This window comes from Liolophura sinensis, chromosome 8 (genome assembly GCF_032854445.1).
Source record: "Liolophura sinensis isolate JHLJ2023 chromosome 8, CUHK_Ljap_v2, whole genome shotgun sequence".
Taxonomy (NCBI): Eukaryota; Metazoa; Mollusca; class Polyplacophora; order Chitonida; family Chitonidae; genus Liolophura; species Liolophura sinensis.
Genome location: NC_088302.1, coordinates 57,078,197 through 57,092,992, shown reverse-complemented (window position 1 = coordinate 57,092,992; position 14,796 = coordinate 57,078,197). Strand labels below are relative to the sequence as shown.

At 38.7% G+C, this 14,796-nt stretch overlaps 1 protein-coding gene across 1 annotated transcript; it reads left to right on the top strand.

Annotated features, from left to right (window-relative positions):
* The first annotated feature begins 382 nt into the window (after positions 1-382).
* Positions 383-14,199, top strand: LOC135472481 (ras-related protein Rab-30-like). The gene is given in 6 exon segments (XM_064752001.1): positions 383-501; positions 2,460-2,613; positions 3,203-3,286; positions 4,456-4,639; positions 6,377-6,495; positions 6,497-14,199. Coding segments are annotated over 5 exon segments (606 nt in total). The 5' UTR covers positions 383-501; positions 2,460-2,526; the 3' UTR covers positions 6,629-14,199.
* The last annotated feature ends 597 nt before the right edge of the window (positions 14,200-14,796 follow it).

Sequence of the window (14,796 nt, the reverse complement as noted above, 5' to 3'; positions counted from 1 at the left end):
TGGGAGACCTTCCACCCACGTCTACCACCCTGAGGAAACCTGCATGTACACGTACTATTTTTTTAGTATTGAAATGCGTATTTAAATAGGCCTATATGGACTTGTACATGCACACAGGTTAGAATTCCCATCGATATGCCCGGTATGGTGGCCCACATTATCCTTTTTTGTTTTTTTAACTTTTGTAACTTTTTGTTAGGTTTCCACCTGGGTGAAAACCGTTTCCACCCAGGTGAAAACGTGTTAGTGGAAACCAGGTGGAAACTCACGTGATGCAAGAAGCCTCGTTCTCGTATCCGTGGGCAGAATGATGATGAACTACAACATGTAAGAACTTCAACATGACGGAGAAAGGCGTGGATGAAACAAGTCACATGGAATTCTACATGACCTCCCTATAGTGTCCCCAAAATTTCATCTGTTGTCAAAATAATTGCATTTTCCATTAATAACCCGTCCTTAAGTTCGGCTGCCCACGGAAACGAGAACTTCTTGTGTCACGTGAGTTTCCACCTGGGTGAAAACTCTCGTCGGTTTCCAACTGGGTCAAAACTCACGTTTGTTTTCCACCTTGGTAAAAGCGCACGTGAGTTTCCACCTAAGTGAAAACTGTTTACACCGCGTTTTCACCCTGGTAGACATCTAACAAAAAGTTACAAAAGTTCAGAAAAAGGAAAATGTCGCATATGGACCACCGTAGCCCGGTGGCAAACTAGCGTGACTGGCTTATACGCCTACAAACATCATGTCTGGAATTCTTGCCTACAACTTTCAGATTTCGACATACATGTGTATGTCTTGAAGATAACTGCCATAGCTTGTTTTCCCTCTTTTCTTAGTGTTTGGGGTCTATGCCTACATGTAGGCATCCTCAAGATTGTCATGTCTGTCATATCAGCTTACCTTTGTTGTTACCGGTACCGTATCTCGTTAGTCCATATAGGCCTAGGCTTCATGTACACACGTATGTCGAAATCTGAAAGTTAAGAGATGCGCAAATTGTGTATCATGCCAGTTTACCTGAATTCTTATCTATTTTTTTTAACTTTAGGCCATGCATGTACATGTAGCCTATGTCGAAGCTTGAAAGTTACGAAATGCGCAAATTCGGCAATAAGTGTTCTTATCAGTGTGAGGAGTTTGTAGTAGTTGACACGGGGAGTTGAAAGAAGCATTCTGCTCGCTGAGGGCGAGGCCTGCATTATTTACATCCTCATCACAAAAATCATCGTCAACAAGTGAAAGCTGTCGAGCTCAGCTATGTCATATACACTGTCTTTCACAAGGCTTTGCTTCTGATGAGATCAATTCTCATGGTTTTGATGGTAATGCAGACGTGATAACAAATTTGTCTTGCAGACTAAAACGAGCAAACGCAGATCCGGTTGTGTTGTTGTTGTTGTTGAATGACTCAATGGTTGTTATGCCCATGGATCTTTTTTGTGTAGTCATGATATGGTAATACTACTGTGTTGAAAAGAAGAAGGAGTTTTAATCTGCTGATACGAGGGGAACGGGAGAGATTAGATTCCTATATTATTGACAAAAGTTTCAGTATAATTATCATTTGAGAGACTATTAATTAGCTGGTATCACAAGGTTTTCGATCATTCCTTTTCCTTTCTTATCTTGGAATGTAACGCTGTTAGAGATGGGATGAAGACAAACGTCTATCTTAATCCCAGATAAGAAGTAAAAGCTTGCCTAGCAAGACACAGTGTATTGTTTTACTTTATCCGAGTCATTGGTGGGAAGATACATTGATAATATATGACAGGATTCCAAATTACTCTAGAATAACACACTCGGTGAATTACCTTCAAGGACTAGAGCAGATGCAAGCTAATACATATGTGTCAGTTTATTTTTAGCTAATTGTTTTCGTTTAATTCATAACCATTGTGCTGTTTAATGTTTGTACATGTAGTTTCTGAAGACATTGGTATGCTTTTAAAGACATTTGTCTGTAAGTCTTGCAAGACATTAGTTAGCTTGTAATTTAAACATTTTGTGGTTTACTCGTTAATGTAATCCAGTTTATTGATTGAATATTTCAGATTGTCCTTTAAGTTAAGTCGATGAAAACCTTCCTAAAATCACAGAAACAGTGCCATGAATCTTGAATAATTATTTAAGTTACACATTTATTATGCTTACAGGTTGTCGCTCTGACTTTTGTACAGCAGTCTAGCTGGACCAAAACAAGTGTATGATTTCTTGTGTTTATGTACTCATAATACTTGTAGGTGCAGATACCAATATAGTATAACATTTGTATTAAAACTGACCAGATGTAATGTATGTAGATCAGACAAACATGTATTATAATGCACAGATGTATATAGTGTTACCTGAGCCTGTGGTCTTCTATATTAACACGGAATGTGTACCCACTGCATGTGTATAGCACTTCATGCCTTTTCACAAGGGTAACTATTTACATGTGTCCCTGATTGCAGATCCACAACACACTGGTGCTATAACATATAATCCCACTGGAGAGTGCCAGATAAATACAGTCTTAACATGGAAGATTACAAATACCTGTTCAAGGTGGTGTTGATTGGTAATGCAGGTGTTGGCAAAACATGCCTAGTGAGGAGATTCACCCAGGTAATTTAAAATATAAAACTTGTAGAATTTTGCTTTGACAAAAAACGTCATTGTTTCGTAACATCCATATACTCTGATCATGATTTTTATAACCATTCACTTTTCAGTCATGTGTATGAAATAGTTGATGTAGCAACATGATTAGATAATAATCAATGAATTTAGAAGAAACATGTAACTAAAAAAGAGAAAAAAGACCACCTTTTTATAAAGAATGAACAGTGACAATGGGCAAAACATCCAGAATTTACTTATTTATTTATGTGCTTTTGATTGGTTTTGAATGCAATGCTGAAGAATTTTTCACTCTTGCAATGGTGGCCAGATTTCTGGGTGGAGGAAACTGGCAGACCTATGGCTAGACTAGCCAACTTTTCCACATGTGGCAGAGATCTACCTCATATCGAAGGAAGGAAGGCAAGCGGACACCTGCAAACTTTATGTAAGAGACAAGAGAGCAGCGTCAATTGTTTCTTGGCGAGAACTTTAGGAGGAGGATGGAAGCAATGGAATCATTTATCCGAAGTGTCCTATACACTGAATTTTCAACAAAGCAACTGATGTATTCCATATTTTCTTTGCTGTACAGGGGTTATTCCCACCCGGTCAAGGGGCCACAATAGGTGTGGATTTCATGATTAAGACTGTGGAAATTGACGGTGAAAAAATAAAGGTTTGTTAATATGATATTACTAGAGAGTGGAACATGTCAAAGGATGTACAGTATATACATATTTGTTAACCAGTGTTACTGGATTTTTGAAAAATTAGTGTTCAAGAGAAAACTCTTCTCTTGGACAGATTTAATGCTCAAAAATTGTTCACTTATGTGAAGAGACTAAGTTTTTCAGTCCTGGCGTAACACTGTAGCCAAGGGAGGAAGATTTGGGTGAAAAAATCCTGAAGAATTTTTCTGTATAATTTTTTGTTGAGATATAGTGAATTCATCGAGACAGTGAAGGTAAATATCCCTATAATGCTGACTAATGTGAACAGTTGACTGGAATGCAGATCAAGGCTGACTGTGATATAGTCTTTTGAAAAGCTGAGCGTAATATAGTCTGATGTGAACAGTTGATTGGAATGCAGATGGATGTGAATAGCTGAGCGTAATATAGACTGATGTGAACATCTGAGTGTAATACAGACTGATGTGAACATCTGAGTGTAATACAGACTGATGTGAACATCTGAGTGTAATACAGACTGATGTGAACATCTGAGTGTAATACAGACTGGTGTGGACATCTGAGTGTAATACAGACTGATGTAAACATCTGAGTGTAATACAGACTGATGTGAACAGCTGACTATACTATAGACTGATGCAAACTCTTGATTTTAAAGCAGACAGATGTGAACAGTTGGCCATAATATAGACTGATGTAAACATCTGAGTGTAATAAAGACTGATGTGAACAGCTGATTGTACTATAGACTGATGCAAACTGCTGAGTGTAATGCAGACAGATGTGAACAGTTGGCCATAATATAGACTGATGTGAACGGTTGACCATCATGTAGACTGATCTGAACAGTTGACAGTAGTGTAGACTGGTGTAAACAGTTGACTGTAATGTGAACAGCTAACTGTAATGTAGACTGATGTGGACACTTGACTGTGATGTACAATGGTGTAAACAGTTGACTTTACACTGGTGTGAAAGATTAAATGTAATATTGACTGATGTGAACAGTTGACTGTAATGAGGACTGATGTAAACTGTTGACTGTAATATGGACTGATGTGAACAGTTGACTGTAATGTGGACTGATGTAAACAGTTGACTGTAATGTGGACTGATGTGAATGACTGACTGTAATGCAGACTGATGTGAACAGTTACAGATCTGGGACACTGCTGGCCAAGAGAGATTCCGGTCCATCACTCAGAGTTACTACCGCTCTGCCAATGCCCTCATCCTTGTATATGATGTTTGCCTACAAGACTCATTTGAGAGCCTGCCCCAGTGGATTACTGAGATGGAGAACTATGCTGGCAAGAATATCCTCACATATTTAGTAGGTAAGAGATAAATGCAGTTACAGAGTTATTTACTAGCAGAAACTTCATGCTCCTCGGTTTGTTTGCTCCTCAGTTTGTTTGCTCCTCAGTTTGTCTGCTCCTCAGTTTGTCTGCTCCTCAGTTTGTCTGTTCCTTCAGCTGTGAGTTAAGATTTTAGTTTTGATAGTTGAGGGACATTTTCAAGATTCAACACAGTAATACATCATGGAGTGTTTCGTATTTTATGCGATGGTAGGATATTAACACCTGATACATGTGTAACAACACTACATAAGTCTTTTTCATTGATCTCTGTTGAATATTTACATGTATAATGTTAACACATTATTGTAGAAGTTTCCTTTTTTATTTACTGTACATTTTTGTCTGCTTTTGACAAGACAGATCAGATGACATTTTCCTCTACTTTTGACCAGGTAACAAGACAGATCAGATTACATTTTCCTCTTCTTTTGACCAGGTAACAAGACAGATCAGATTACATTTTCCTCCACTTTTGACCAGGTAACAAGACAGATCAGATTACATTTTCCTCCACTTTTGACCAGGTAACAAAGACAGATCAGATTACATGTTCCTCCACTTTTGACCAGGTAACAGGACAGATCAGATCACATTTTCCTCCACTTTTGACCAGGTAACAGGACAGATCAGATCACATTTTCCTCCACTTTTGACCAGGTAACAAGACAGATCAGATCACATTTTCCTCTACTTTTGACCAGGTAACAAGACAGATCAGATTACATTTTCCTCTACTTTTGAAAAGGGAGCAAGACAGATCAGATTACATTTTCCTCCACTTTTGACCAGGTAACAAGACAGATCAGATTACATTTTCCTCTACTTTTGACCAGGTAACAAGACAGATCAGATTACATGTTCCTCTACTTTTGACCAAGTAACAAGACAGATCAGATGACATTTTCCTCTACTTTTGACCAGGTAACAAGACAGATCAGATTACATTTTCCTCCACTTTTGACCAGGTAACAAGACAGATCAGATTACATTTTCCTCCACTTTTGACCAAGTAACAAGACAGATCAGATGACATTTTCCTCTGCTTTTGACCAGGTAACAAGACGGATCAGATGACATTTTCCTCCACTTTTGACCAGGTAACAAGACAGATCAGATTACATTTTCCTCTACTTTTGACCAGGTAACAAGACAGATCAGATTACATTTTCCTCTACTTTTGACCAGGTAACAAGACAGATCAGATGACATTTTCCTTTATTTTTGACCGGGTAACAAGACAGATCAGATGACATTTTCCTCTACTTTTGACCAGGTAACAAGACAGATCAGATTACATTTTCCTCTTCTTTTGACCAGGTAACAGGACAGATCAGACAACATTTTCCTCCACTTTTGACCAAGTAACAAGACAGATCAGATTACATTTTCCTCTACTTTTGACCAGGTAACAAGACAGATCAGATTACATTTTCCTCCACTTTTGACCAGGTAACAAGACAGATCAGATTACATTTTCCTCTACTTTTGACCAGGTAACAAGACAGATCAGATTACATTTTCCTCTTCTTTTGACCAGGTAACAGGACAGATCAGACAACATTTTCCTCCACTTTTGACCAGGTAACAAGACAGATCAGATTACATGTTCCTCCACTTTTGACCAGGTAACAAGACAGATCAGATTACATTTTCCTCTACTTTTGACCAGGTAACAAAACAGATCAGATTACATTTTCCTCTACTTTTGACCAGGTAACAAGACGGATCAAATTAACCGGCGTGAGATACCCACAGCCATTGGACAGCAGTTTGCTCAGCGCTACGAGATGCGCTTTCTGGAAACTTCGGCCAAAGAAGCAGATAATGTTGAAAAAACTCTTTCTGGAAATTGGCAAAGAACTGACGAAATTAACCCGCGAGAATGAAGTGCGTCCCAAGGGAGAGGCAGGCTTTACTCCTGGCAGTGCCACAACAGTATCTTCCTTCAGCTGTTGTAAGATCTAACAACCAGTCAGCCTGGTCAGCGGGTGTCATCAGAAGTCCTACTTAAATCTGCTCCCTAACTTTGCCTTTTGACAATGATGCGTGACAGGATTCTGTTTTTTTGAAAGAGTGGAAGTAGAGGATATATAGTAACTTGTTGAAGGGACCAATTTGTTGTTACAGCTTTTCTGTAGCTTCAGATAAATGATAATGCGCTTGATAAGTGGATATTTGCAGATGACCCTAAGTATAGGGTTGTATCATTGTCAAATACAACCATTACATGGGTGTATTGTTAGGTTTGGTTCAAAATTGTGAAAGATATTTTCATAATGTATGTTGCATGGATTGCAGTGTTCAAGCTTTATGCAAACCTGTGTTAAATTTTCTCTACAGACGTCATTAGGGAGGCATAGTCATGTATTTGTTAATTATGTCTACATCTCGAGATTTGAAAATAAGATTTTAGAAACATAAATTTATATAAAGGAGGATTAAAACAGTATTATTTTGCTTTTAAGCTGACTTTCACACAGAAGGATTCATTTCTGTTGATTGAGAAAGTCATGATGTTCTAGCAAATGTTTTGTAATGAATGTCATCTATGTTATTTTGTTATGGTGCTTCATATTTACTAGACTGGATAGTCAAGAGTTTAACATGTATGCTATGTTATATTTGGTCTCTATTTTGCTTTTCATGAAGTTTTACATTTGTGAGTGCCAATGTTGTATATTGAGGGGACTTTAACTTGTGCGAGTAAGTCTTTTGTGGCTGGAAACTGCTCATATGACAAAGGCAATAACCTTGTGTTCATTACTGCCATGATATGTCTTCCTGTCTCTGAATTTGTTCAGGACAGGTTAACATACATGTGAACATGTACATTCCCAGATGCTATTCTCCCCTTAGTGTGTATATGTACACTTGAAGATGTGTATGATTTGTGTGAACTTTGACCTGAGCCAGGGATGTAATCTCTTGTATGAACCTTCTCCTAGTGGTCATGAGCAGAGGTTATGCTACATCATGACAGATTCTTCTTTATGTTACCATTTTATCTGCACATAGTTAATGAATATTTACTTCACATGAACTGCTATTCCTTTTTTTTTTTTTGATTGTCACTGCCACAAGCTGGCTGTTTACTGTACATGCTGTCTACTGTACTTGTCTACTGTACATGCTGTCTACTGTACTTGTCTAGTGTACATGCTGTCTGCTGTACATGTGTACTGTACATGCTGTCTACTGTACTTGTCTACTGTACATGCTGTCTACTGTACTTGTCTAGTGTACATGCTGTCTACTGTACATGTGTACTGTACATGCTGTCTACTGTACTTGTCTACTGTACATGCTGTCTACTGTACTTGTCTACTGTACATGCTGTCTGCTATACATGCTGTCTACTGTACATGTCTCTTGTACATGCTTTCTACTGTACTTGTCTACTTTACATGTTGTCTGTTGTACATGTGCACTGTACATGCCGTCTACTGTACATGCTGTCTACTGTACATGCTGTCTACTGTACATGTCTACTGTACAAGCCTACTGTACATGCTGTCTACTGCACATGCCCTCTACTGTACATGCTGCCTACTGTACATGTCTACTGCACATGCTGCCTACTGTACATGCTGTCTACAGTACATGTCTCCTGTACTTGCTGTCTAATGTACATGCTGTCTACTGTACTTGTCTACTACATATGCCCTCTACTGTACATTTGTATTGTACATGCTGTCTACTGTACATGTCTACTGCATGTGCTGTCTACTACATATGTCCTCTACTGTACATTTGCACTGTACATGCTGTCTATTGTACATGTGTACTGTACATGTTGTCAACTGTACATGAATACTGTACATGCTCTCTACTGTACATGTGTACTGTACATACTGTCTACTGTACATGTGTACTGTACATACTGTCTACTGTACATGTGTACTGTACATGGCTACTGTACATGCTGTCTACTGTACTTGTCCTCTATACATGCTGTCTACTGTACATGCTGTCTACTGTACATGTTTTCTACTGTAAATGTGTACTGTTCATGCCCTGTACTGTACATGCTGTCTACTGTACATGTGTACTGTACATGCCATCTACTGTACATTTGTATTGTACATGCTGTCTACTGTACATGCCTACTGCATGTGCTGTCTACTACATATGCCCTCCACTGTACATTTGTACTGAACATGCTGTCTATTACATATGTCCTCTACTGTACATTTGCACTGTACATGCTGTCTACTGTACATGTGTACTGTACATGTTGTCAACTGTACATGAATGCTGTACATGCTCTCTAATGTACATGTGTACTGTACATACTGTATACTGTACATGTGTACTGTACATACTGTCTACTGTACATGTGTACTGTATATGGCTACTGTACATGCTGTCTACTGTACTTGTCCTCTATACATGCTGTCTACTGTACATGCCTTCTGTACATACTGTTTTCTGTACATGTCTACTGTACATGTTGTCTGCTGTACATGTCTACTGTACATGCTGTCTTCTGTACATGTGTACTGTACATATCTCTTGAACATGCCTTCTACTCTACATGTCTACTGTACATGCTGTCTACTGTATATGTCTACTTTACATGCCTTCTACTCTACATGTTTACTGTACATGTCTACTGTACATGTTTTCTGCTGTATATGTTATCTGCTTTACATGTGTACTGTACATGCTGTCTACTGTACATGCCGTCTACTGTACATGACTACTGTACATGCTGTCTATTGTACATGACTACTGTACCTGCTGTCTACTGTACACACTGTCTACTGTATATGCCCTTTACTATACATGACCACTGTACATGCCGTCTACTGCATACACCCTCTGCTGTACGTCTACTGTACATGCTGTCTACTGTACATGCTGTCTACTGTACATGCCCTCAACTATACATGACCACTGTACATGCCGTGTACTGTACATGTGTACTGTACATGCCATCTACTGCATACGCCCTCTACTGTACATGTGTACTGTACATGCTGTCTACTGTACATGTGTTCTGTACATGCTGTCTACATGTGTACTGTACATGCTGTCTACATGTGTACTGTACATGCTCTCTACTGTACATGCCGTCTACTTCATATGCCCTCTACCGTATATGTCCACTTTACATGCTCTCTACTGTACATGTCTTCTACTGTACATGCTGTCTACTGTACATGTCTAGTGTACATGCTGTCTACTACATATGCCCTCTACTGTAAATGTGTACTGTACATGCCCTCTACTGTAAATGTGTACTGCACATGCTGTCTACTGTACATGCTGTCCACTGTACAATTTTCTACTGTAAATATGTTCTGTACATGCTGTCTACTGTACATGACCACTGTACATGCCGTCTACGATACATGTGTACTGTACATGTTGTCTACTGCATACGCCCTCTATTGTACATGTGTACTGTACATGCTGTCCACTGTACATGTCTTCTACTGTACACGCCGCGTACTGTACATGCTGTCTACTGTACATGTCTAGTGTACATGCTGTCTACTGTTCATACCGTCTATTTTATATGCCCTCTAGCGCACATGTCTACTGTACATGCTGTCTACAGTACATGTGTACTGTACATGCTATCTATTGTACATGTCTTCTACTGTACATATACATGCTAGCTTTATCTATGGTCTCTCTCTTCTGGGAGGTCACGGTTCCCAGTGCCAGGAAGATGCACTAGAATTGCAGGGCATGTGACAACATTTACTCGCTACAGTTTCAGCCATCATGCATTCCTGGTGGAAAGGGGAAATTTATCTTTACCGGAGACGGGTACAGAGGCTAGCGGTGTATCCGGTTTGTCGGATGAAAACAAAACAAACGTTATACAAGTCCACCATTTGAAAGCGGCAGGTATATGAAATAGTGGGTGTCTTCTTTTCCTTCAACTTTGACGAGTTAATAGGTGTCTTCTTTTCCTTCAACTTTGACGAGTTAATAGGACAAATCAGATTTTACTTCATCATGAACAGTAGATCAGCAGGAAATCGTAGTTTGTCCCTATGTTAGACTTTGACGGTGCCTTGTGCCAACGTGTTTTGATGCTTGAATGCTCTGTGTTTTTTTACATCTCTTCCAAAAATCTGACTGACTGTGTAGTTTGTCAGGGCTCAGAAGAACAAAAATGTGCCAAATTGCATCTTTACATGGTTAAACATTAATCTGTTTTGCATAGTTTTTGTCCACTATTATCATATTTATGTCTTGAATGCCTTTATTAATACCCAACTTCTCAGCTTTTTGATGCAGATTAGACATTAGAGTAAGAGGACGTCAGGAATGATCCATTGGGTTGTTTAATTATGAAACGTGAGCAAGCATCGAAAATATCATTATGTACCCTAAAATAACATTGGGTACACTAAAATAACATTGGGTACACTAAAATAACATTGGGTACACTAAAATATTTTCTTAGTAATCTCAAAACATGGAAGCGTTAAGCTTTTATCCTTTAATCATTCATTCATTCATTTAAAGTGAGGGTCATCACAACTCTGAAAAAGAGTCGGCTCAAGTTTCCAGGAAGTATGTTCTGTCTTTTTTGTTGTTTTGTTGTTTGTCAGGTTCTGTTCCACTTGATGTTGATTTCTATTCTACAGGTGCTTCCAAAAACTGCAAAAAAAAGAAAAATTGAAAACAATCCCATATTGAAAAATCGGTTTGTCAAGTATTTTTTTAACCAGTGTGTAATTTTAAGTCAAACTTCTGACGTATTGCCTCTTCGGAAATGGATACTAATTCTCCGTTTGCCCGTCACGTGAGCTTTGATACAGGGTGCCCACTTCATCTTATGTTTTAACGAGGCTGTTTAATGCATCGCAACATAATTTTGTGTGCAGTTATATTTGAAATATTTACATGTATGTGATCAAACTCGTAGCGAGATTGTCCTTTTATTTCTTTCTCAGGCCTCCCGGTGTATCGTTCAGAACTATGAGTTCAGTCTTTCTTTTGCAGTGCCATGTTTTTATTAGCTGGTGATAAAGATTACTCCAAAAGCCTGGTTCATGTAGACACATTGCTTCCATCCCCATACGTGTTTCATTTACTCTTTTGTTACAGGTACACGTACCTGTTTCTGAAGGAACACTACATAAGTACGTGTAGACCTATTTGCCACAACCAGTAATTATGAAATCATTTTACATCGTTTACTGGAATATTTTTTAAAGTTCCAGTCTCTAATCAAAATATCTGGCATACTTTATTTACTGCTCAGTTGGAGGAAATACTCATAAGTTGTATTATTATTGTTTTAGTCATTATCGACTGACAAGGTTGTCATTGTCTTCTAGTAAATTTTTGCTAAGGTGTTTTGTGTGGGCTAACTATTAGTGTCCAGATTTAACTCCTGGCCATGGTTATAAAGAGTATATTCTGTATAAACAGTATATTACTTACGGCGGGGGCGAGGTGGCTTCTGAGAAACGTAATATTGACTTTAAATCCACCTTTAGATCACTAATGGCAATATGCAATTAGCACTTGTAGCAGGTAGTTATTGGACATGTTCCTATCCATGGTTATAGGCATACACTTAGTGTCGCTTATAAAGTCACTCTGACATGATTATTTATCCTGAGTAGTATTGACTAGAGGTTGACCTTCCGATATTACGACAAAAGGCGACATTGGCGAGTAACATGGTCAAACCGTCCGCTTCAAAGCCACCTGTTTTTTTACTGTCAAGCCAGGCAATAGAACAGTTTAGGTAATGAAAGACATCGGTGGAGACAAGTCAGGCAGAAACCCGGCTTCTTTTTTGTTGCAGTTTACTTTGGGTCCGGGTAATATGTGTGTTTTATGCTAGGTTCTCAAAACTGTATAATTGTCATTAAAATACTCCTAATAAAGGATGTCCATTTGAAAACCTGTTTCTGATGTCTGGACATAAAACACCTGTGTGGACAACCTGTTTGAGAAGTCTGGACATTACACACCTGTCTGGAACATGGTGACTTCTGTTTGTGATGTCTGGACGTAACACACCTGTCAGGAATATCTGGACAACTGTCTGAGGTGTCTGAACATAACCCACCTGTCTGAAACATCCGGCCACCTATTTGAGATTTCTGGGGCATAACACATGGATTGTATGGAACGTCTGGACACCAGTTTTGATGTCTGGACATAACGCACTGGTCTGGACATCTGTCTCGATTAGGTGGACATAACACATCTGTATGCAGTGTCTGAATCCTCTGTCTGGGATGTCTTTACACTTCTCTGGGACATCTGGACACCTGTCTCGGATATCTGAATATGTTTGGACACCTGCCTCGGATGCCTGGGCGATTCCTTTTATCCTTGTATAAATATTAGACATCATGAGTAAGTCTTCTCGATTAATTGTCGTTTATATCGCGCATTTGTAGTCAGGTAATATACTCTAGCTAACCTTGGTGGCTATCCCCTAAATATAGTGTCCGTTTACCATCTGTTATGATGAAACTTATTTTGAAAGTCTGACTTTCATGCTGCATTAAGAAAGTGCCGAGTTTTGTGCGAAACGTCGGTATTTTTTCCCTGTTTTTTTTAGTGTTACACTCCACTGCTGAACTCACATTGCCACTGAGAAAAGAAACCAGTGGTCATATATACATGATTGTGTATGTCAGTGAAATGTCTTGAACCTGTGCCTATATCTGTAAAGTTGTATGGGTGTTTGTTTTACCTACTGTTCTCACAGTTGAGGAGAATAAAGTCTTGTTCAGTTAACGTCTTCAAAATGGTGTTTGCAGTTTGATATGGTACTTAGTTTATGTGTAGTCCATACGTCTACTAAGTGTTGTTCAGTTAACGTCTTCACAGTGGTATTGACAATTTGATATGGTAACCAGGTTATGTGTAGTCCGTACGCCTAAGTGTTGTTCAGTTAACGTCTTCACAGTGGTATTGACAGTTTGATATGGTGACCAGGTTATGTGTAGTCCATACGCCTAAAAAACCTGAAAAGATGCGAACCAAAATACATAAGCCTAATGATCGAAGTGGAAAGATGTTCATAAAATGTGTTGTATATATTTTACTTTATTTAATACAAAGGTTCAAGTACATGTTATTATTTATTTATTCGTTTGGATTTGAAGGTCGCACTCAGAACTTTTTCATTTACATGATGGCGTCCAGTTTAATAGGAGGAAGAAGTCGGAATGCCCAGTGTAAAAGACCACCAATCTTTCACCAGGTCCCTGATGAAAATTTGCGTGTATAAGTGATGAGTGCCCGGAGTAAATGACAACTAATCTTTCGCCAGGTCTCTAATGAACATTTGCGTGTATAAGTGATGAGTGCCCGGAGTAAATGACAACTAATCTTTCGCCAGGTCTCTGATGAACATCTACTTGATGAGTGCCCGGAGTAAATGACCACCAGCCTTTATTACGGGTCCCTGGTGAACACCTATATATATGAGTACAAGCCAAGCACATCTCATATTTAACAAGTAGCTGTTCTTACCCCCGTTTTTTTGCAGTGTAGGTTTTGTAGATACAAAGTTAAAATCAAATATAACAAAAATGTCGTGCATCGAGGAAAGCTTGATGTTTTTTTTTCTTTTATGTGCGCTTGTGGCAACGATACTTAATTAACCCTATGGGAACGATTTCGATCTGATAATTACATACAGATGACTTATGTTATTAGTAACAACACCCTTCTTAAATTTCTGGTGACATGTTTAATTCTATCTCGTACTTAGATCGGCTATATTGAGCTTTATCTTTTACCATACGGAACCATATCATACGTCATTTACTAAAGTACTGTATAGTGTGCAATCTCATCCTAAGCATTCAATAGGGGAAATGGCAACATCGGGTGGTAGATCCTGATCAAAACGATAGGTTAGAGAACCGGAAGATCACAAAGCATTTGAGCTTTAATTACAGTGAATCTGTTAATTGCAGACTGGTCAATTTAATTTGATTTTGATGTGACCGGTTCTTGAACCAGGCGTAAGACAGCAATCCAATAAATCAAGGAATGGCATCCTGAAATTTGACATTTTGACACATTTTTTCATGTAAAGATAATAAAATATAAATGACGAAGACGAGCAGCCACATTTCACCGAAAGAACACATCGCTGACAGGCCCGTAATCACAAGTTCATCAAACTGAAG